The sequence below is a fragment of the Heliangelus exortis genome, chromosome 2 (assembly GCF_036169615.1).
Source record: "Heliangelus exortis chromosome 2, bHelExo1.hap1, whole genome shotgun sequence".
NCBI lineage: Eukaryota > Metazoa > Chordata > Aves > Apodiformes > Trochilidae > Heliangelus > Heliangelus exortis.
Window position 1 is genome coordinate 46,410,001 of NC_092423.1, and position 24,360 is coordinate 46,434,360.

At 42.2% G+C, this 24,360-nt stretch overlaps 2 protein-coding genes and 1 long non-coding RNA gene across 4 annotated transcripts in view; 2 read left to right on the plus strand and 1 right to left on the minus strand.

The window, feature by feature from the left end:
* Positions 1-24,360, minus strand: part of LOC139792513 (uncharacterized) — a 31,631-nt gene that overhangs the window by 6,689 nt on the left and 582 nt on the right. The window contains exons 3-7 of one of the 2 annotated variants that reach the window (XR_011724294.1): positions 22,433-24,034; positions 22,059-22,092; positions 21,371-21,429; positions 16,122-16,212; positions 12,123-12,334 (exon numbers count right to left, since the gene is read on the minus strand). This is a non-coding gene — a long non-coding RNA (uncharacterized lncRNA). Of the gene's footprint in view, positions 1-12,122; positions 12,335-16,121; positions 16,213-21,370; positions 21,430-22,058; positions 24,035-24,360 lie in introns of both variants that reach the window. The other variant, XR_011724293.1, reaches the window with a different exon arrangement.
* Positions 294-11,733, plus strand: LOC139792511 (CX3C chemokine receptor 1-like). Its single transcript, XM_071735910.1, has 3 exons — positions 294-471; positions 1,695-1,766; positions 10,112-11,733. The coding sequence occupies exon 3, from the start codon at positions 10,126-10,128 to the stop codon at positions 11,188-11,190; it is 1,065 nt and encodes a 354-aa protein (XP_071592011.1). The 5' UTR covers positions 294-471; positions 1,695-1,766; positions 10,112-10,125; the 3' UTR covers positions 11,191-11,733.
* On the plus strand, positions 21,217-23,715 carry CCR4 (C-C motif chemokine receptor 4). The gene is made up of 2 exons (XM_071735911.1): positions 21,217-21,453; positions 22,610-23,715. The coding sequence occupies exon 2, from the start codon at positions 22,639-22,641 to the stop codon at positions 23,713-23,715; it is 1,077 nt and encodes a 358-aa protein (XP_071592012.1). The 5' UTR covers positions 21,217-21,453; positions 22,610-22,638.

Genomic DNA, 24,360 nt, shown 5'->3' on the forward strand with positions numbered 1-24,360 from the left:
GCCCCACCATTTACCATCCCATCCCCTATGCTTCAACTTGTGCCCCCATTGCTCAAGGCCCCTGCTAACATACCAGACTTTCTCTACACTGTGTCATTGGCTAGGAGTAATAAATCTCTCATTTTGCATAGGATTAGGAGAAGAAAAAAGGGATGAGAGCTTTTATCCATTGAGTATGAATCTCCTCAGGCATTTGTCTCCTATGCAAGTCCTGTACTCTGTAAGCACTTCTGCCCCTCTGAGTGTCTGCATCCTACTTCACAATTTCACAAGGCATTAGCAGGACCAGAGCAGATCACATTAATACTTTTGCAGCCCAGCCCCAAAGCTCAGCCCAGGAAGCTGCCCTGCTGAAATTTACATTGCTAGGGAGGGCATGAGCACTAGAGAAGAGGAAATACAGATTTAAACCCAAACAGGCTTGGCTTGAAGAAAACATTGCAGTTTACTTCAATGCAGCTATAAATTAAGGTAAGAGATTATTATATTTTACTAATAATTTGACAGACCAGGATGACAAGAAATCATGTCTTATGAGCTTAAGGCAAGCCGTGACTGCTTAGTGCTTGAAATGTAAAAAAATATTAAGTTTGGGTAAAGATGATGTGGGTAATGTTTACAAGTTGTGAAAGTAGAAAGGGGAACACTTTTGTCAATCAAAGTAGACCAGAGCAGAGAAATTTTACACAATGACTAATTATTTGTGGCATCTTGTAGTACAATAAATACTCACCCTGGCTGGAAGTCCTCAAGGTTAAAGCAAAATGCTTTAGATGACTAGAGTGCAGCATTAGCCCAGGACAGACCAAGAAGATACTGCTCTTCTGTATCACTAGATGTTTCTTGTTAGATAAACAGGGATTTCACAGGGAACTCACCAGCATTGCTTGCTTTTAGTTTTTGTCAGTGAACCAACATCACTGATGCTGACAGCTCAATACAGAAAATCTGGTAGAGACAATAGAAAGTGTCTGATGCTGATGGGCAAGCAAGGGAATGGCAGAAATGAAAAAAACTTGAGAACCCAACTTTCTGTATGACAACGTTACTGAATTTCTCTGTGACTCAGCTTTCCACGGGAAGGATGTTGCACAAAGGTGTCTGGTGCTTTGGATGAGACTGTGGTGGCAGCCAGTTAAGTACTTGTGTGACAGAAACACAGATCCACGAATGGCATCTCCCAAAATCTGCACTGTTAGGGCAGACCCTGCTAGAGGCAGCACAGCCAGAGGCAGTGAACTGGGTGACAGCATAAAAAACAGCAGCAGCAATGAATTACAAGGGTTTAGGCAGAGCAGAAAAAGTCCAAAGGGGAGAGGAAAAGGTGAAAGTTTGATAAAGGAGAACACATAGTAAATTGTGTAAACTTTATAATAAATGTGATCTCCCCAGGGAGAGGTTGGCAACTCCAGTACTAAAATCTCATCTGAACACATCCGAGGCGTAACATGCTCTGACCTCTAAAATGAGAACATAGAAGATAATTTAGCATATCTCACATTTCTTGAGAGCTATCTGAGGTTTCTCAAGGATGACAAGTAGGTGTAATATCATTATAGCAAAAAGAGAGGACAGGAAGGAAATAAGCACTGTGATAAAGATGTTGAGAGAATGAAGCAAATGGTAACAATAAACAACTACAAACAGTGCACACACCTACAAATAATAATCTGTTTTCATTGTTCCTTCAATAGAAAATACAAAATAAATTTGAATGCCATTTAAGAAGGGAAGGCCTGAGAGAAGAAAATACTAAGGAGGAGAAGGTAAGAGAAAATGTGGGCAAAATGCTTAACTATACATGTAAGAAAAAAATATGAGTGTCATGAGGAACTGAGCAAGCAGATATGGGCAAATGGGGGAATTAAGAGGCTGGAGGAAATACCTGTGAAACAAATTTTCCAGGAAAGTGCTGATCCTGACTATCACCATCCAGTCAGATGAGAGCCCTAAACATCCAGAGCTCTGCAGGCTCTTGGGAGGGTGCTTGGTCCCTGCCCAGCTCTGCCACTGCCCCTGGCAGCTGTGTGAAAGTTCGCCCCTGCAAGGACAAATCCTGCTCTTCAACATCATTTTATGTAATTCCTCATCCCTTTGGGGAAACAATCTCAGGTTGCAGAGGCTCTGCAGAGGACCCTTGGTTCTGGCCATTGGATCAAGACCACAAAATCAAGACCCTGAGAAGAATATTTGAAATGTTAGAACTGCTTCAGTGATTTTTGAATCTCATTTTTAGAGATCCAAGGAAGACTCAGGAGTCTGAATCACACTGTCAGGTCACATTTCACAAAAGCATATAGATATTTAAGTCTCTGACCTCCTTAGGGCCAGATTTCTAAAGGAACTTTGACTGCCAGAGGTTCAGATCAGTGCTTTGTGGGATTTTTTCAAAGCCCCCCAGTGCTTAGCTTTCATTCAGAAGAATAAATTTAATCAGTGACAACAACCCCAGGATAATGCCTTGGTGTGATTATCTGCATCTTCACTTACTCAAGAGGCTTTACAGATCATGCCCTGAATCCTGAGCCAGTACTCTGCTCCACTAAGGAAGAGGTGGGACCCCCAGCTTGCAAGCATCGAGTCTCTTGCATGGCCACCCTGTCAGAGGGACTTCATCCTCTCTGGAGTTAAAAGAAGAAGCTGAGACCATTAAAATTCTGAGCTCGCAGCTTTTGCTATAAATAAATCAGCAGCCACAGGTGTGAGCTGCCAGGGTTTTGTCAGGGTTTTGTCAGGGTTTGCCACGGCCCCAGCAAGCCACTGCTGCAGTGCTGCTGTCCCTCCCAGGTGGCTTACAGCAAGTCTTCCTGAGGGGGCAACAAAACCAGTGGAGGGATGGGACTGGAGGCAGGATTTGCCATGGGCATTGGGGTTCAGTCCCCTATGTCCAGTTTGCTATGACAGTAACACAACCAGCCCGTGTGAGGCCACTGACCCAGTCAGCTGGACCATGCATGGTACAGCAAGATCTTGTTTAAAAATACCTCTATGGTTGCTCTGAAGCCCTCACCACTGGCAGAGACAGTAGTAAGTCCACGTTTTTGTTTGTTTGTTTGTTTGTTTTAAAATCAGAGTACATCTAATTTTGATGTGATGGATTAAGCTGAAACTTGGGCCCTGAAATTATCTCCCGGTTAGCATGGAAAGCACTTTCCAATGCTATGAAGTCTGAGAGGAAGGCAAGAGAGATTCTGGGGGGTTTGTACTCTACACTATCCCTTGCTGCCCTCCATCGTCCAAGCCTGATCTTTTCATAGATTTTTATACCCAGAAATATTGGTTTAAGTTTGTGGTTTTACCTGCTGCTCATGTCCAGCTAGTCATGTCTACTTCTAATTTAGTTTGTGGTAGTAGTGTGAAGACTGTAGAACTAGCTCAGGGAAGGGGCATTTCTTTTTTGTCTCTTTGACCTAAAAGCTTTTGTAAAGGGACCACAGGCATCTGCAATGCTAGGCTTATATTTCTTTCAATCAGCAGTGGTTTGATTGGCTTCCATTTCTGGGTCTTTTATTTAGGACACCTTAAATCCACTAATTTCCAGAAAGGCTCAGGATCATGCTTCTGCACATTGAACTTCACATTGAGTTGGAAAATCCAGTGATGAAACAGCTCAGATCACTACTTGCTTTTAAAAAAATTTATCCTCAGAGTCTTATGGGGACTCTCCATAAATTACATCACCCAAATCAATAAGCAATTATTAGTTTGCAGAACTCTGCCTGGCTGCAGAAGTGGTCCCGTTGAAATGAGAATAAATCACAGGAGAAAGAAGAAACATCAAAGAAAGGTATTCCCTTACCTTAAAGTCATCAGTGAAAGACTGTGGGAGCAGGGAGCAAGGATGCATCTGGGATTGCACTACAACCACTCGAAGAAATGGAGAAATGATAAGGGTACTGGTTAGAACTCAAGAAAACAAAATTAACAGAGGCAGCACAGACTGTCTGTTTGATAACAATATCCTCACCCCTAAACTGTGCTGCTTTCTTTCCATATTCATCATACAGTCTCCCTTCTAACCCAACCCCTCTGCCCTGTGCCCTTCAGTGGACCTCACTTCTTTCCAGGGGATCCCATTCTAGGATTTGGGACAGCTAGTGCTGGTGAAGTACCTGGGGAGAGGACAGTTTGGCTTTTTCAGTCATTTATTACCAAAACAGAGTCATGGTTGTCAAGACAAGTGTCCCCCAATAGCCCATTTGTTCTGCCCCCCTGCCCATCAGGGGCTGTAGAGTTTTACCCAGTAACCCCCTGCTGAGCTCCTCCACTGTCTGGTCTAAACTTGTTTCCCAGACTGGTATCTTCTCTTGATGTGGAGACCCTCAGATATGCAAAAATCTCCTTTTCCTACTTGAAGTCTCTTCAAATACTTAGCCTTCTACCATTTAAAATGTACACCTGGCTTCTAGCTTGTATGTTTCTGTCATGAATTTCTAGGCACTCACTGAATTACCAAGTTTATTAACATGAGCAAAAGTGAAATCTAGTGTTCCCAAAGTATGCCTACAGCTCCAGTATCAAGCTCTGCAATGGTATAATCTTCTTTCTTTTGTTCCTTCTAATTTAGTACCTCTTTAAGCACCCATGGGTTGCATCAGCTTTTCTTAAGGCAACGTCTTGGTTTCAAGATCTGCTCATGTTGACAGCCAGGGTTCTTAGTGGATGTCTCACCACTCTTAAGATACGGTCTGTTTTGTTTAACTCCCAAGCGTGTCACTTTGACTACTTAAAAGCCAACTTGAATCATCCAAGAAGCCTCAGATTACTCAGAGCTGTCTGAATCACTGTCCAATTCTCTCTTTGTTTTTACTTCCCCTTGCCAGCCCTGATTCTGAATCTGTTTTCAGACCAATGATGAAAATCCTGAAGGGTTTTTGCTTTGAATTTGCAGTTCCGACAGACCTTTTACAAAAAAATTCCTAGTTCAGGATGGCTTCCTCCACAGATGGGTGGCTTTTGAGATCTCTGAGAACTTTGGGCTCGTGTTGCTTTGGGCTGGTGAGCTCTGTCAACCAAACAACCAGGCAGTGCAAGTCAAAGCTCCAGCTCTCCAGTGGCACAACACCCATATCAATGTTAACCTCATCAGATGTCCAAACTAGTTTCTTCCCTACAAAGGCATGCAGACAAACATTAGCTATGCTCTCCCTTTTTACTGTTTATGTTTTATTTTGCTTGGGTTAAGGGTTAAGTTATACTGTTTCACTTTGCTTCCCACTTTCAAAGATTGGCATTGTGTCAGCTGCTTCCAGCAGCCATAAGGGGGGAATGGGGAGAAGGTCTCCCCAGTTCAGGACTGAAGAAAAGACTCATATTTAAGATTTAAAGTAATTGCGTCTGTTAGGCTGGGCCTGTGTTTGACCTCAGCTATCTAATATGATCCCAAGCATATCCAGAGGATTTGCTCCACCTAAGGATAGAGACACTCTGCTTTGAAAGATAAACTGAAAGATAAAGTGGAGTATGGGAACCAGTTGGGTGTAGGATTAGAAACCTGGCCCCACTTCTGCCAATAAGTCTAAGTTTTGTTTAGGATATAATCCAAACCATTGTTAGAGATGTCCACAGCAGTCTGGTGGTAGCTGCTTGGTGCCAGGCTGATTAAGAGGTCCACCCAGACTCTATTAAGACTCACATCTACTGCTACTTTCCACACAGTTCTGGTTAATTTCCTTAAAACTCTTCCTTTTTTTTGTGTCAGATGTGCTACCAGCAGCAACATTTCATTTGGAAGTACTCAAGGACATCCCTACAGTCTTGCCAAGAATCACTCATTAGCGAGAAGCAGATGGGTGCAGTTGCAAACACACCAAAGCAACAGTGTTTGTATTTGGGTAGGGTGGTAGCAAGCTCAGATGGAAGGATGAGAAATACATAATGTGCCTGTTGGGTTTCACAGGGCTTTCCACAAAGCCCACAGCTTCTGTCTCGCCAGTGTGCAGCTTCATCCTGTTCAGTATGTGCTCAAAACCATGCTTTGCTTGCATAAGAAAAGTGCCCAGTCAGCCTCACCCAGAAATTGTTACTGAGGTGTGAAAATCTTCCAGACACCTAAATATTTTTGTCAGCTTATTGTTCAAACCTGAAGGGTGACCCTTTGGCAGGGGTCTGGGTTTGATTATGGTTTTTAATTTCTTTTCATTTGGTGACAGCAAAAGCATCACAGAGAAGTGAGGTGCTTGCAGACCCCTCTTCTTGGCAGGAAAGCTCGTTACGTGACACTTGGCTGATGCACCAAGGATGGTAACTGGAAAAATCAGATGCATAAACAAGGATTTGGCTCTTGTGTCACCCAGCCTGATACCAGTGCTCTTTGAAGGCTGACATGCAACTTCTGTTGCTTAAAGGAGTTTGTGTATCTCATAATTTCACTTCCCTACATATTACATATAGCGCAAACTGTTGTTGGGATAGTTGAGAAACAGGGTTTTTTGTCCTGCAGACTTTTGTATTTTAGGTGGCCATGAACATGATTAAAAGCAGAAGTGTTTTGGTGGACTGGGGTGTAAAACTGCTGGGGAAATCTGGAAGGGGAGCAAAGTGGTTGAGTAGTCCCATGAGAAGCAGAAGTGAATCTGCTATTTCCTGTACTCAGCAAGGAAAAATGCCCAGCGGAGGGAACTCACAGCCCTGCAGTCCGGCCTCAGTTTCCTCTGCACTCTTCAGTTAACTTTGTCCCTTAGGTGAATATTTATCATAAGCACAAGAGAGAAAATGGGGTTGAAGTGGAGGATGAGAAGACTGTAGTGTGAGCTCCAGTGGGCTTTGTGAGGCTGACAGAGAATACCTGGCAGGGAAGGATGAAGGATGGGCCAAACTAAGTTTCCTTGCTTTAGGGTGAAGTAAAATTTCATTAAATGGGTATCTAGCGTGGGCTCATTTTGGGGGCCCTTTGGAGCCTGAAGCCCACCTCTTGAGTATCATCAGCTTAAACTGAGCAAAGCTCCATCAGAGCTAAATATTTAAAATGACCTGGTAGCATTGCACATGCAGAATGAGGGGCAGCAGGAGAATGTGAGTGTGTGGTTGGGGATACACAAAGTCCAGGAGCTAGAGAGTAAGCAAGTCACAGACTGTGCCATCAGTTTTGGATGCCAATGCAATTTTGGTAAGAGCAGTTCTCACTTGCCCCTGGAGATGCCAGCAGCATCTCAACCTTCCTATTGGGGTAGGTGCCACAGGCTTTGCAACCACCCATTGAGGGGTAAAGGAAATATTTTGCTACTGAAGAAAGAAATTATCCCTATCAGTGAGCTGTAGGAAATTACCTGACTGAAGAGGTACTTGAGGAAAAATTCCAGCCCAAGTGATGTTCCTCTTAACTTCAGTAAGACCAGGAGTTCATCCTGCACCTCTGTGCAAACATTCTCCTGTGAAGAAGATGGCCACTCCCACATCCAGGTGTCTCTCCAGGTGATGCCAGTGAGACCAGCCTGTGAAGAAGTCTGTCAGAACTGAGGGCTACCCCATGGTGGGAGCTGCATTTCCTTACACATGTGAAATCCTCCCAGGGAGGAGCACAGCACCTCGTATGACCATGTATGACAACTCTCCAGAGGAACAAGCTGTTTTCCTAGATAGGAATTAAGGCAGTGAGCATGGAAAAGGCCTGTACAACTAGAAGCCCTCAGAGAGGAGAGTAAACCAACATGCACTCCCTCTCTCCAGATCAGGGATTTCATAGAGCACATGCAGTCTAGGGAAGCACCACCAAGCAGCCCTCTCTGGGTGCCTGTGCAGTTATCAAAGATGCTAATGGGGTACGAGCAGGCATCCATTAGTTTTTCCTTCTGTGAGTGAGAGGACTCTTTCCTGTCACACTAGGGCAGACATGCCTGAAACAGGAACTCAGAGAAGGAGCTGAGGCACTTTGCAGGGACATCGTTGCCTCCATCAACCTTTGTCACAGATCTTCAATATCAGCATGGGACTTCTGCAGTTCTGGAGAGAAGAGCCAGCTGAGTTTCAAAAGTGGAGCACATTAGCTCTCAGGGCAAAACAGAGACTCTGGTGCTCTGCAGGTGGGTGCAGTAGAAGCTCAGTGGCTGGGAGCTGGTTGTGCTGCTGTAGTGACTCATGCTCTTGGTGTACCCCAACATTTCATTTTCGAGGCACCTGCTGCATACATTTGCTATCTCTGGAGTGTCAGGATAGAAAAGCAGAAAATTATGGGCTATTTGGATTATGTACAATGTCTCCTGCTCATTGTCACACAGCTCTGTAGGCAATGCTAAGTAGTTATCTCAATAGTGGAAAGGCACTGCAAGAGCCACTCAGGCTATGGGTGTGCCTGCCTGCTGCAAACAGCCTCCTCTGTGCCATGCTCATGCCCTGAAACTAACCACAAAGACTGTTTTCTAATGACTGTGGGCACTTGTCATTTAAATGTTTTGGGGACAACTACGCCTTGAACTTTCAAAATAAAAAAATATTTTAAAATTGAGAGCCTGTGTTTCTAACTAGCACAAAACCAAACCAAAATAAACCCCCCTCTTTGTGCAACTAGTACAAAATCAGAGGCCAGAACTTCATAGCTCACACCCCAAATGGCACTCTGGCAATGAGCATTGAGAGCAAATGTCAATATGGTAACAGCAGCCACCCATGGGGGAATTTATTGTGGTTGCTGCTACATCATTTGAAACTTCTTGGGTAAGGGCAGTCTCACACCTCAGAACATCTTATTTCATGTTTAGTCTTTCAAGGCTTATTTTAAACAGACGCTATGAAAACTCTATCAGTGAAATGTGGACATGCAGTGGGAGTAGTTATACACCATTGTCATCAACCACTGACTGATGTGTCCACGCTCATCACAGAGCATCATCAATGCTAATGCTTATCATGGAGTTTCATCAATACAGTCACCAGAGTCTGAAAAGCTGTTTGTCTTGTCTTAAAGCAGATATGGCCCTTCACTGGCTGTATTGACTACATTTCCTACTAACAAGTGGATGTAAACATTTGTATTAGAGACAACGTAAAGTCACTGACTGCCTTCTTTACAGTCAATGGGAATTCCTGTAAGAAGACTGTGACACTGTGACCAAGGGGTAGCTGCAGTTTAGTTATCACTAACCTTTCCTTTTGACTATCTCACCTTTAGCAGGATGGTTTTGCTGTGTTGCTACATCCCTGGGCTTCTGCACAGTGTATTAGACTCAGCTTCCCTCATCTCTTACAGCAAGAGGAAGTAAGAGATAGAAACTCTTCACCCCAAGCAGGGAGAAGAGCTAATGCAGCAAGATCTGCACCCTTCTAGGATTTTTGGTTCCTGCAAACAGAAATCTCTGCAGATACTTGAACACCACATCTCAAGGGAGTGCAGAGAAACTGAAAGGTGCCCCAAGCTATTGGATATGCAGACCAGTGAGCCCAGAGGTCACACACCTGCACCCCCATGCTCTCTTTGGGTGCAGCCTCCAAGTAACAAGTCTTGGCTCCAACTCAGCTACCCCATTCTCAAGGCAGGAGCAGGCAGAAGATGCTTTGATGCTCAAGGAGAAGTGTCATTATAGTTTCTCTTATTTTGACTAGAGGTTGATCCTTTTTAAAACCTCACCAAAGATATGATTGCTTCCAAGGGATGTCCCAATGCAAAGTGTTCCCCCCTATGCTGGCAAACATCTGCTCAGGCCTGACCAAGCTGGGGGTTTTACCACACTTTCAACATGAGGTTAACAAGTGGAGTGAGACTGTGCTCTTGCTGGTGTTGACAGGCATTGAATGCTGATCAACAACCACACGTGAGGTTTGGTTTCCTGCTGGGCACTGCCCAACAAGCTGAGAGTGCCTGCATTTCTCATGCTGTGATGCACCATCTGCAGAGCTCAGTTTGTCAGATGTTGGTTTGCTGTTGCTGCTGCTCTTCCAATAAGCAGGGGCTTATTTGCCAGCCTTTGAAATTCTCCTGATAATTTTCAGTGAAGTACATGTAACAGCAGAGTCTGCGTTTTTGTTAATACCTACCATTCCCTCTCAGGAGTACAACTCTCATTAATCAAAAAAGTGACAAATTTCCAAAGTGTGCATGTTGGTGAGGTCTCTCAGTGTTTTGCCATTGCAAAAATTGGATCTCTCTGACATTATTCTCTTTTCCTGTTGCCTATAGCCAGAAAATTCAGCATGACGGAAGCATACACAGAGACGACAGCTGAATACACTTATGATGAAGATGCTTTTTCCTGCAATAAGACTGACATCCAAGAATTTGGAAGATTTTTTCTGCCAATATTTTACATGGCAGTGTTTGCTCTTGGCCTCACAGGGAATATAATGGTGGTTTTTGCCATTGCAAAAGAAGGCAATAAAAAAAGTATCACTGACATCTACCTCCTGAACTTGGCTGTCTCGGACCTTCTCTTTGTGATCTCCCTCCCTTTCTGGGCTTCCAACACGGTGCGTGGATGGACCCTTGGGACTATAACATGCACAGCTGTTTCCTCCCTCTATTACATTGGTTTCTTTGGAGGCATGTTCTTTATCACTGTTATCAGTATCGACAGATACTTGGCCATTGTCCGGGCAACATATTCTCTGAAATCCAGAACAGTGAAACATGGCTTCCTTATAACCTGTGGAGTATGGGCAATGGCAGTTTTAGTTTCAGTGCCACATTTTGTGTTCTCCCAGCTGGTAGAAAATGACTGCATTCCTGTCTTTCCCCAGAAGCTGGAGAACATCTGGCCAGTGTTCTGCAATGTGGAGCTGAACACCATTGGCTTTCTCATCCCAGTTTGTATCATATGCTATTGCTACTGTGGGATCATCAAAACCCTGCTGTCCTCCAAAAATCAGAAAAAATCACGAGCCATAAAACTGATCTTGGTTGTGGTGGTCGTGTTTTTTCTGTTTTGGTCTCCCTACAATGTACTGATTTTTCTAGAGACCTTAAAGCAGTACGAGTTTATCACAAATTGCAACAATATTAAATCACTGGACTATGCAATGCACCTGACCGAAACCATTGCATTCAGTCACTGTTGTCTTAATCCTCTTATTTATGCCTTTGCTGGGCAAAAATTCAGGAAATATCTTTATCATGTCTGCTTAAAGTATTGTCCATTCCTGTGTTTCTGTGGCCCCTGCAGTCACTACCAGGTCACTCATTCTGCTAGCTATGCAGAAAGTGTTGTGAACAGCAACATCACCCTGAACACCAGTGACCAGGAAGGCTCTGTCTTCGTCTAAAAGGCTCTCTGAAGAAGAAATGTATGTAAATATGTCTTCTACAGGGCTAGCCACTGCTGAGAGATTGTCATTACCCATATGGAAAGACTTACACTTGCACTGAATCACTGACATGCCCCTTGTAAATACTCTGAAGCAGCTAAAAAAAGCAGTACAGTATTTCAAGCTCAAGATGGAACTGAACTGAGAGAGAGGAAGAGAAAATGTAGAAAAAAAAAAACACCAAAAAAACCAGCTTATGTTTTGTGCCTGAAAGGGAAGATGAAGAATTTAAGGATAGGGAAGCTGTTAAACAGTTTCATCATCAAAATGTGTGCATGTGTAGGTTCATGCATATGTGGGACCTAAACTAATTTTTTAAGAGGAGATCTCTTTAATGAACAGTAGCTGACTTTTAGCAAAGAGAAATATTTTTGACAGCAAAGGGTTATAATTTTGATGCTAATATATCCATATGTACGGGATTTCGGGGTTATTGCTTGCAACAAATGTTCTACCTGTGCTTTCATGCCTAATAAAATAATACTGTTAAAAAAAAAAAAATCTGAATATACATTTAGTGACAACTAAGTCAACACAGTGTTTCTGGCAGGTAATAATAAGAGCAAGAACTGTCCTTAAGGATCTGGGACCTGACTTGGAGTTGATCCAAGCCAGTAGGCATATCTTCTGCTTGTGGACTGAGCCAAAGGACAGAGTTTGGTGCAGCCCTTCCCTCAGAGCATCCCCAAGCACTCTGCTGAGTGAGGGGCAACAGCACAGGCTGGGAGGTATGGGCTTGGGTATCATTGTGCTTGGCACAAATATGGCACAGTCAAGCTGTGAACTGCTTGAAGAATGTGTCTCACACCCGTGCTCCATTTGCCACAATTTATATAAAGAACAACTGTGGCTTTTGGAAAAGAAAATAACCACTTTCCCATACTGCCTACCTTCCTCAACCTTTGTGGCCTCTCCCACCACAGCTGATTACCTCTGCAGGTGTACTTAGATTTAATATGACCTTGAAGTCACATTTACCACATGCACTCCACAGGGTCCAAATATCTTTTTTTGTCTTTCAGTGACAATGGACTGTGTGTGGAAAACATCAGGTGAGGAGAGTCCTTCACCAGGAGCTTCCCTGGGAAGCTTCTGCAGTCACCTGCAAGAGAAAAGGAGATTTTTGTTGGCACTGTAGACTGGAGTTAGGTGAATGGGAAAAGCAGCCATGAAGCTGAGACCACCTTACAAGAAAAAAAATCAACTATCAATCTTAAATAATGAGTCCATGCCACTGGGACCCTATTTCTGTACATGGATGGAAATGGCAATATGTAAAATCTGAAGAAACGCTCCCACTTTCCATCTAACACAAAAGTGTTGCTCCAGAGTATCAGTAGGAGGAGCAGGACCTTTCTTTCTGAACCTCAGTACCCTCTAGTTTATAAGAAAGCCTGAAGGAGAGCCTCTTCATTGAGCAATTTTCCACATGCACTAATTCCACAAATATGAAATATTCAAATTTTTGTCACTGAAAATTCTGTACAAAAGCAGTATACAAGCCCATTTTCATACAATGCCTTGTATCAGGTGTGAGCACATTCTATCTATGCAGCTTTAAAAATTTCTGCTATAAGTGAACTTCCAGACTTATTGACTAAGATTAATTATAGCTATAGTGTCACTTGAGCTTAAATTACTTTTCAAAATTCATCGAGATAAGACAAATCCCTCTGTCCCCACCCCCAAGCAAGTGGTATTTTTAGGAAATTGTATTTTTAAAATGGGTTTTGGGGTTTTTTTGTTTGTTTTTTTTTTAAATTAAGACATGCTAAGATGTGCAGAAAGAAAGAGGAAGGTACTCTGAGACAAAACAAGAAGTCTTCTGCCAGGTGGATCTGGTGGATTGCCAGGCTGAGCAATGTAGTCTCAGTTGGTTTACTTAATTTTCCTTTGATTTTTCAGACAATGGTGAATTATTGAGTGGGAAGAGTAAAAGGTACATTTAAATATGACCCACAAGTAGTCTCCAGAACAAAAGATGCAAGCCCAGAGCTTTGTGGAAGCTCTCTAGGGAAGGAGACCACTTTCCTTCCTAGCCCCAGTGGTTTCCCAGGAATCCTACCTGTCACCAGCACAGTGCAGACGCACACACTTTCCAGATGCATCTCACCCTGGCAGTGCAGATTTGCTACAATGAGTAGCAAGTTGTTGGGGTTGTTCAGCCTGGAGAAGAGAAGGCTCTGGGGAGACCTAATAGTGGCTTCCCAGTACCTAAAGAGGGACTACAGGAAACCTGAGGGGGGACTTTTTGCAAGGGCCCGTAGTGATAGGATGAGTAATGGTTTTAAGCTGGAAGAGGGTAGATTTAGATTAGATATTATAAAGAAATTCTTTACTGTGAGGGTGGTGAGACACTGGCAGGGGTTGCCCAGGGAAGTTGTGGATGCCCCATCCCTGTAAGTGTTCAAGGTCAGGTTGGATGGGGCTCTGAGCAACCTGGTCTAGTGGGAGGTGTCCTTGCCCATGCAGGGGGTTGATATTAGATGCTCTTTCAGGTCCCTTCCAACCAAACCACTCCACGATACTGTGAGTGAAACTGCCCTGGCAGACCTGAGGCCTCTGCAAGATGCATTGCGCAAAACCATTCCTGCAAAAAATTCTTCACTTCCAAGTTAAGGGCCCCTCCTGAAAATCTGCACTTTTCCTGTCTTTATGGCTACACTGTGCAATGAAAGACTTCAAGGGACTGTCAGAATAACATCATCAATTTTTATGCCATGTATTTGCCAGTCATTATATAGAATTTGCTAGTTACATCCAAGGCCTTATTGCTTGGTATTTGAGCGTTTGTATCAGACAAAAAACCACAGAACTTCAGTGGGGTTTTCCAGGTATTGGACTCTGCAACAAGTAGCTAATCTATACACAAGCCTCCTCACAGCAGAAGTGGCAAATCTTTGGAAATCCACTGAAACCTAAAATTAACATTTTTGTTTTGTTTGCATTAGCAGGAGGAGTTTTAGCTGTCCCTTAAAAGCTTCAGTCTTGGAGACCCATCCCAGTGCTCTGAGGGAAACCAGTAACAAACTACCAGGACTGGGTTCAGCTGCAGGTCAGACAGCTTTGCTGCTCTTCATGGTACTGTACTCTGCTACCAAGCATGGGGAGCTGCAGCTCCTGCCCACAACACATCTCCGAGTGGTTTGTGACTGATAATACTGTATTTTTTTCTGGGCTTATGCTAGCACACATTACAGTGTATTGGAAGCTTCTTGGACTTCTTCCTTGAAGTATTCTTTGTACCACTCAAGCCTGACTGAAGGCCCACTGACATCTCTTTAAGTCTTTCCACTGCATTTTCATTTAATTGTAATCTTTATTTAAAGATACTACTCTTTCAACACCTCTGCAGCAAGAGACTGGTGCTTTCACACTGCCTGGCTAGTTTACAACATACGCTTTTCTATGCACAGCACTATTGCTGTGGATGTCCTTGGACTGCATCAACACATTCCTGAGGACGAGCAACATCCAGTTCCTGCCCAGTACACATGAGAAAGTTAATCGGTCTCTCCACAGGGGATAAAACCTTTCAACCTGCCCTAAATTCAGGGTACACTCTTGGTTTCTTAGTAAGTTACAGGTTACCTACAAAAATGCACACATACACATATATGCTTATTTTAGATCTCCATTGAATAGTATCTGGTTGTGCAAAAAGGTCAGGAAATCTCTGGGTTTGGTGAGAGGGGTGGTGAGTTATCTTTGCATATTTTTTCCTGCTTGACAATCACACTGTCATGTAACATAAATCTTTTCCCAGATGGGTTACAATTTGAGGAACTAATAAAACCTGAATCCAATTTTTCACAGCAGGTTCATAACCATACTTCTTGTTCTGCTTATAAATAGAATGAGCAAGATACATATTTAGCCAAACTGCTTGCAGTGAGATACATGAGCATCAGTACCCTTTTTTAGGTACCACTGCAAATTCCTCTCATTCAAATATCACAACACTGGCCCAGGATAATAAGATTTATGTTTCTTCATCTTTAAGGCAAATATGGATGCTTTGAATTCTTTGACCAAGAAAGGTCACTGACCTCTTGGAGTTTTTGAAATACAGAAAACTTAGAATTGTAGCCAGTTCAGAGCATCAGACTGAGCTGGGAAATTGCTCAGCTGTGAAAGTTGTAGTTTTCAGCACTGGCATCAGAAAGAGTTGCTAGCCACATATTTCCTTTGGATGTAGAATTTTGTGGGAGTGGATCTGAAGCCCTGGTTAAGGGTAGTCTGAAGCTTCAAGGCTGTATTTCACAGAAAAGCTATTTATAAATGCACTGGTTATGGGTTAGGCTCAGTCATCTGTATTTTGTATCTATCACCTTTGTGACATCCCTCACTGAGACCTTGCGTGTAGCAGAAAACCCTTGTTCTAGCAGGACACTCTGATGTCAACAAGGAGAAAAGTCCTATCCATGCAAGCCCCAGTCATAGCAGTTTTCCAAAGAAAAACTGCTCCATATTCAGGTACAGCTACATATAGGTCCGTATGTCAGGACATGCAGGCAACTGGAAGAAGCTGCGTTTCTCCCCCGACAGGTTTGTGTTTAGCTACATTTAAGTGCTACATTTGCCATATAAAAATTAAAAGCAGTAGCACTAAAGACACAAAGAAACAGCAGCAGAGTTCGCAATGGCCGTGGTTTGCAGGGCACATTAGAGGACAGGAACAAAGCTGATGAGGCACAACAGGAGACAAAACAGTTCCCTCTAGTGCCAGACATGTGCTGCAAACACATCACAAACAGCTTTGACTCTCCTCAAACCCCTTCCTTCCAGGACCAAGAAAATATGATGGTGATAGTCCTGCATCTGTACCAGGAGGTCAAACAAGATGCCCCTAGGAATTGCTAGAAACTTTACAAATCTCTAAAGCTTACCATCATTTGTTCTTTCGTTAAGTTCTTTCTTCTTGGTCCTGTCACTGGTTCCTACTCTCTATATCTCTCTGGTGGCTCAGATATCAAGAGGCTGCAGAGCAAGGAAAGGACAAAACACAAACTACCATAAAAATGACACTCAATGAACAGGCCAGATTTTACAGACCAAGTCAGATTCAGAAAAGGCAGCTGTAGGCAGTGGCATGCATCTCATGTATCTCACTCCATTGTTTCCTCTGCCCACCTTTAGTGTCAAAGCTTTCTTTGCCTTTCCACCAGAGGGTGGTATTATTATACTCTATCAGACTAAGAAGTTGTATATGGTAAAGCAGGACACTGGAGTCACTTATGAACAAGTGCAGAGTAGGAAAAATGAATAGTAAGAAGACTGGAAGAAGAAGAAGAAGACTTCTTCTTCACTGGAAGAAACATCAATTTCTTAAATTTTTAAAATTTATTTTATTTGCTTGTTGTTGAACAAAGGAGAATCCATGAATATTAAATTATCAACAGGCTGTTTCACCAACAATTCACAAAACCTTTTATTGTTGCTATCGGTTTTATATGTGCCCTAAGCAGTTTGCCCTGCTACTAAAAGCAAGTGGAATATTATTTAAGTTTTCTGTATAGTCTGTCTTGAAGAGGACTTGAAATGAAACAGCTTTTACCTTCTGATGGCAGAGTGTCATCTTAGCAAACATAGAAAGAAAATTAGTTTTCAGGAAGTATTGGTTATTTTTTATTCTTGATCTTCTGCAAATACTTTGGCTTTTCTGTCTTCTTTTTTGTTAAAACTGCCATCAGATGAATGTGGCAGGACAGACTGTGAAGATATTTGTTGTGCAGATGTTTAGAATTAAAGGCCAATCATTTAATAAGTTTCTGAAGACTAACAACAACGACAGTGGTTGAGACTTGGAGGAACTCTACCACAAAGCAGATGCAACCCAAAGCCTCATTGCCAGAACAACATCCTTCCTCTGTATCTAAGCTTATCACAATCAGTATTAAATGAAGCGGTGTAAGGAGACTGCTACTATTCACCCTTTCCTTCTCGTTTTTTTTTTTCCTCTTCGGAGAGGCAAGCCATTAACAGGGAAACCAGAGTGAGGTTAGGTGGTGAAGGGGAAACTTTAAAAATTATAGTGTATCTCAGGTATCGACTGATCCTGAGAGTGAAAACAACCCAAAATTGTCCTCTTCCTGTAGAAGCAGCTTGGGAACATTTGATATATCACTGTACAAAGCAAAGCAAGTTCCTCATGGTGTCACTTCATGTTTAAGAAGAATAGAACTCAAGGGTTTTGCATTAGCGATTTTTATTTTAGGTAAAATTCATCATAGAAAATACCTCTTCTGTCATGTTTGAAGTTTGAGGTTTCAGTTCTTTTTCAGTGAGGAGTTATGAGTACGGCAGCTTTGCAAGCACAGCATATGGAAAGAAATCAAATTAGGCAGAGCAAGAAGATGTCCCATACCATTCCTACACTGCTAGTGGACACAAAGAACAGAATGCATAGGACCAGACCACTGAAAGAAAGAAGCAGATGTGGAGAATTCCAGCTGACAGTGTTGTGCAAGGAAAATATGTTTTTGACTTAAATCTTTTGTTTGTCAGTGCAAGCAGCTGTCTTAGCCAAAGAGAATTTAGGCGTTCAAGATAAATTATGAGTGAATTATCTGGGACAACAGTGTAGACAGTGGTTATTTCTAAAACTATGAAATTAGTTAACTTTTTTTTAAAGTCCTGTCAGATTTCTGCCGTTTTACTCATGCACAGGACATTTGGAACAAATTAAAAACTATGAGGAAGACAACTGCACAATGAGTAGGTAGCACAAACACTCATTAACAAGCAAAGATTTGAACTATAGATGTGCAAACTGTGATCGAAATTCAGTTGAATTTCAAAAGAAGAACTGCACAGGCCTGACCATGCAAGAAGGGGCTGATCTCCTGGTGGAGAGGATACTTCGTTGAGAAAGGTAATAATTTGTCCAGCTGTGACTTTGGTATCCTGGATCCTGTGCTTATCCACACAAGCAGTCAAAATACTGAATTTTGTAATAGCAGGCTATCTTTATTTACCATCATGTGCCTCTCTGAGGCAGTCTCTTCTGGTAGAGGACTTCCTCAATAAACACTGAATTATCATGGCCAACACTGATATCAGAGGGAATGGATGAGCCAGTGGTATATCAGTGGTATCTCACAGCCTAGCTATCAAGGTAGGTAAATGTGTCTCTCTAGTCCTTCCTTGGTCATAGCTCTATGCATCCTGCAATTTGTAAAATGACAAATTAATGATAAGACTTTCCATAAAAGGTGGGAGTGGCTGAAATAATCTTTTGGCAAGAACCACATTATTTGGGTTGTTGTCTAGCTAATTGGGCTTGGTGCACTTCTCTGCACTAATGATTTATTTGGTCAGCGCCACATACCCAATACCATCAAGTAAAAAAGTAAGACTTCTTTCTTCCCCCCTTCCCCTGCCAACCTGTTAGCAACAGCAACATTCCCTACATGTCATTGAGATCCCTTCCCTATATTTTCTTAATCTCATGGCCTCCTGCCATCCCCCATCCCCCTTTTGTTAGTCTCTACCAGGTTTGTTTCCAGGGAGGAGCTGAAAAAACCCACACTGTTATATTAGAGACTGCAGAGCTCTGCCACTATGGACTACTTAGTCCCTTTAACTCTTTCACTCTTCTGCCTCTTCAAGCCATTGCAGGACCTCTACTCACACCATGTTCACACCATATTTCATCCATTTTCTGCACCGTCTTGTTTGTTCAGAGATTTCCTTTTTTTTTTTTTTTTTTTTTTTTTTTGTCTTCTCTGTAGTTTTCCTTCCAGGCTTTCCCAGGGACTCTTTTCATCGGTAGGTCACTAGAAGGTGTTTCAGGGCTCATTTTTAACCTCTTGATTTTCCTGAACTATCAGTTTGGTTTTTTTTAATCTTCATTTTCTAGAGTTCAGACATTCTAAGTTTCCACCATCTGTAGCCACAACCATTCTTCTCTTTTTGCGACTCTTTCTGCTCTTGCTCAAACTCTCCTTACAATGACAGGGCAAAGCAGGTTCAGAAATCTGCTTAGGGAGCATTCAATACTTGAAAGTCTTTAATCCAAGGGCACAGGGCAATAGTTCAGATAGTTCTTTTCTTCAGGCCAGTTCAATATGAACCAAGCTAAACTGGCACCCATAAGGCTGCAGAAGTGGCCCCTGGTAACATTATGATTGAAAGAGGAGAGATGTATTTCAAGTGTGCTAAGGACAGGTCCACAGACCTCAAAAGGTTACTGGTGATGGGAAATCATTGCTTAACCAAGAAGGGGTTTTACAGGGTAAGAGAGAGATTGCATCTGGATTCAGTTCTATTCACTGCTTCATCTGGAAATCAAGAAAAATCACCACTGATGAAATTCAAAGGAGACACCTGGTTCGATGGAGTAGAAAGTAATGAGGGGGACAAGATGAGTGTGCAGGTGGATGGGGTTTATTGAGGCAAAAACATTACAGCCAAAACTAAGCACAATGTCTGCAGACTGTTTTTTCCTGAAAAATAGGTGCTTAAAGGAAAATTTTTATGCCATGGTTATTGTGGGTGAAGAGCTGAACTTATGCCCCTAGTGCAACAACACTCTGTCAAAGAAAGAGATTAATGAGGCCCGTATATGGACAAAACAGCAGCAACAGGAACAGCTTCCAGTTTCTGTGAGCAGAGCTGATGCAACCAGTACCACAGTGTTGTCTGCTCATCTCATGTTCACATCTAGAAAGGACAGCTAGAAAACTGAAGGTGTACACGATCTGCAGAGCAATAACCTGAACTGGAGGCATATTTCCCCATGACAAATTAAAAAATCTCCACAGATGCAGCTTGTATAAGAAGGTGGAGAAACTATTTCCCATACTCAGTGTTTTATTCTGGAGAAACATGAAGCCAGCAGATCCCACATCTCATGCTGGCTTCCCATCAAGCTTTTCTGGAAGAAACATTTCAGCCAAATGTAAGTTATTGGGCAAAGTAACAGTGCCAGAAGAATATAGGATAGCAGCAAACAGCATTACTGAAAGAAAAACCATACCTGTGTCTGGAATAATACAGGAGATTGACCTAAAAGGCATGTCACTTCTCCTGCACTGAGGGCTATGCTTCTCCCTATCTTCCCAACCACCTCCTGCAGCTTGCTAGCTTCTGCTTCTCATTGTGACTCTTCAGTTTCTCCTGATAACAAGAAAGCAGCCTCTCCTGTTGAAAAATGGCTTTTATTTCCACTTGGCTGCTCTTTTCTGGGAAATGGAGGAGACCAGCACCTGCCAGCTGTTAGTGCAGCTGTACTGCTGGCAGACTCAAAGCCATCCCATTAATTAGCTCATGTCCTCTGTGCTCTCTTCTCCCTCCCCAGATCACCCAAAAATTCTCTCAGGAGAAATTCTTAGAAGCTGCTGCACAGAAGCTTCCTACTCTGACAAGAACCATGGTAAACCTGCACACTCTCTGCTCTGACACCACACACACGTGTGCATCCTACTTCTTATTTGGTATTTTGACCACTGTTACAATTTGTGCCAGGTCACAAATAAGGAGGAGGTACATCTGCTGTATATAAAACCTGCTATGAGAGATATCAAGCAAAAAGGTAGTGTGATTTCACATGCCTTCAGTTCTTAGCAAGATAAGTAGGAGTTAGGAAGATCAAACAGCAATGAATAAAAGGAACCTTTCCAACACTGTATCTATATATACATCTCTTCTTTTCTACAACTCCATAGCGTAACATGCAAAATCATTTATCGAGCAGAGATGGACTAAAACCACACTTTCCACACACGTGTACCAAGTGCATTCCCTCCTCTCTGCTCACCACAGATGATGCTTTACTTTTTTCTCAGACTGAATGCTTTTTACAAACCATAAGAAAGAAGAGAACAACACTTCTGTTGAATGAGAGCTGCTTACTAGCATCTACTTTTAATTATTATTGGGTGAGAGGAAGCTGCTTTAACCAAGTAGTCAGGCTTTCAGTGGAAATTTTGCATTTCATTACACATTATAAGATGTGTTGGATTTTCTTTCTGAGTTTAGGGGACTATCTCTGGTGAGCACTGAGGAGAGAAGCACTTGTGATACAATCTGTAAGGAAGTAAGAAGTTTCCGTCAAGAGACAGAGCAACCTAGTGACATCTGCTTTATGCAGCTGCTGGGTATCACTGTGTATGCAGCATCTCCCTGACAGAGCTACCTGGTGAGAAGCAAGTGATTCATCCTGCACCCCTAGAGCAAGGAGCTTCTTCACATCATCTGAGAAGAAAGGAGGAGAAAAAGGTAAAAACCTCAAAATACAGTTGCTGAAGCTCAAAGTTGTGTATCATGTGCATGAGCATAATGCTTTTCCATTTACTTTTTTTGTTGCTGCTCAGGTAATTTTTAAAGCAGTTTTAAGAACTCCTGCATCACGAAAAGTACGTCTGTAAGTGTTATGTGAGCTGACATATTTAAGTATATTATGCTGAACCTAGATAAGATTCAGGTATATCCAGGTGCAGTTGTTGCAAAGCTGTCATCTCAAGGCAATTAATGTTAAACAGTTTTGTCCCTGTCATTTGTAATTCAGATTAAATTCCTCTCTGTGTATCAGGGAACAGAACTGTAGGCTGGAAAGGTTTAATATCTGGGACTACACACAGTAGGGGTGAGGTTAATGACAGTCAGTGTTCACTGTTATGTATCAACAACATACGATGCAAAGACAAATAAAGCAATGATACATTTCTGCTTTCCATTCATAAAAATAAAGATCAAGGGGAAGAATATAACTCAGGCTTCAAAAAATTCTGGTATGTTAAGCTAAAAAGATGACACTTGCTGTGTTGTGAATGACACACAGTAATATTTCAGCAATACATTTGCACCATGTCCAAGTTACTTACCTCCAAGTAGCATAGCTTAACACTCTGCCTCTGTCTATTAGGAAAGAGCACAGACATGAAAATTACAGATTTCACCACTGAAGACAGCACTCACTGAAAACATTGTCAACTTTTTGTGCAATTTCATTAGAAGGAAAAGTCAGGTACATACATATTACTGTCTTCTTATGGTGATGTTTGCCTAATTGGAAAGGTGGGTGAAGTCCTGAAATGCTATAAATAATAGCTTTACTTTCTACTTTATTCCACACAAGATTTAGCCTTCTCTGATTTGATACCTCCAGTCCATATCTTTTATTCCTATTTACTCTCCCCTCCACAATTTGGATGCTTGACATCCAAGTTGCACCATGTTGCAAGGTCTAAGCACTCACATGCTAAGGAGAGTACATGTTGCAAGTGTGCATATTCATCCCATAATGCTTAAATAGTGCTTGAGAACCTGTAATGAGAAGTGCACTGGAACTGCAAGTTAGTCATTGCTTGTGGAGTAACCACATGGTCTTCACACACTCCAAGTCACTGATGTTTTTATATTCTTTCCTTCTCAGGAACTGGAGGAAGAAAACCAAAACAAAACATGACTTCTTCAAGTACAGAGTCCTTAGAAGTTGAAGTCTCAACCTATTATGAGTATTACAATGATTATCTTGATGCTCCAAAACCATGCAGTAAGGAAAGTGTCAAGAGGTTTGCAGCCTCCTTCCTACCTGTTCTCTATACCCTTGTATTCCTGGTTGGGCTCATAGGGAATGTTCTGGTCATTGTGGTCCTTGTCAAATACAAGAGGCTGAAGAGCATGACTGATGTGTACCTGCTAAACCTTGCCATCTCAGATTTGCTCTTTGTTTTATCCTTGCCGTTCTGGTCTTACTTCACAATAGAGCAATGGGTTTTTGGAACTCCTTGGTGTAAAATCATGTCCTGGATCTACCTGGTTGGCTTCTACAGTGGGATATTTTTCATTATGCTTATGAGCATAGACAGGTACCTGGCAATCGTTCGTGCAGTGTTCTCCTTGAAAGCAAGGACTGCCTTCCACGGGTTGATCACTAGCCTTGTTGTATGGCTAGTAGCTCTTTCAGCATCAGTTCCAGAGCTTGTATTTAGTGAATCTTTTAATGAACGCAACTACACTACCTGCAAGCCAAAATATCCAGGCAATTTCACAAGATGGAAACTTTTTTCCACTTTGGAAATCAATATTTTAGGGCTCCTACTCCCTTTTATTGTCATGACATTTTGCTACTCCATGATCATTAAAACATTAGTTCACTGCAGAAATGAGAAAAAGAATAAGGCTGTGAAGATGATCTTTGCTGTCATGATCATGTTTTTCTTCTTTTGGACTCCTTACAACATTGTTATTTTCTTACAACTGCTGGAAATAACAGGAGTCATTAGAGACTGTCAAGTGAGCAGGAATCTGGACTATGCCCGCCAGGTAACAGAAATCCTCAGCCTTTTCCACTGTTGCCTCAATCCAGTCATCTACTTCTTCATGGGGGAAAAATTCAAGCAGTATGTGAAGATGCTCTTTAGGAACTGGTGGTTACCTGGGGGTATTTGCAAGTGGTGTGGAGTTCCCATCACTTACTACACTGAATCTACCAGTTCGTTCCACACACATTCTACAGCAGAACAAGATGCTCTGTAATGTGGTTCAGACCAACCACTGAAGTCACCAGCAGGCAAACTAACAAACTCAGGAACTTTGGAAAACTAAGGAAATACAAACACATATTTAACGATAAGGTAGTGCCGGATAATTACTTACTTCAGCTTTGACTTCTGCCAGTAGATTTTCTGAGCATTGTAACAGAAGCTGTCCCAGATGTGAAACCCAGGAGGCAGATGAGGCAGGTTTTATCTTTTGAGGTTACAAATCACTGCTTGGATGGAACAGCAGCCTCAGCTCTCCACATAGCATTGTGCCATGGTGCTGCTTTTTCACCAGCATCAGGACAGAGGTTGGCCTGTATGGAGAGGCAGAGAAGAGACAGCTGCTTGTCATCAGCAGGTCCATTTGGAAAATATATTCATTTATTCAAGAAGGATGTTTACTACCACATTTTTTTATTCTACATTTGATTGCTGTAGGACTTGTCTGCTCTTACTTTTTGCAAGCTGTTAACAGAACCTGCTCGTGTTAAATGTTTTATCTCAGAGAGAGGATATACACCCCTGTCACTGAGAAAAAGGACACAAAATACATTCATTATGTGCATAAAGAAGTGAAGCAAACATATTACATTGTGTTATAGACATGTTTTCTTTTAGGAATCCAAGTTGCCAAATATGC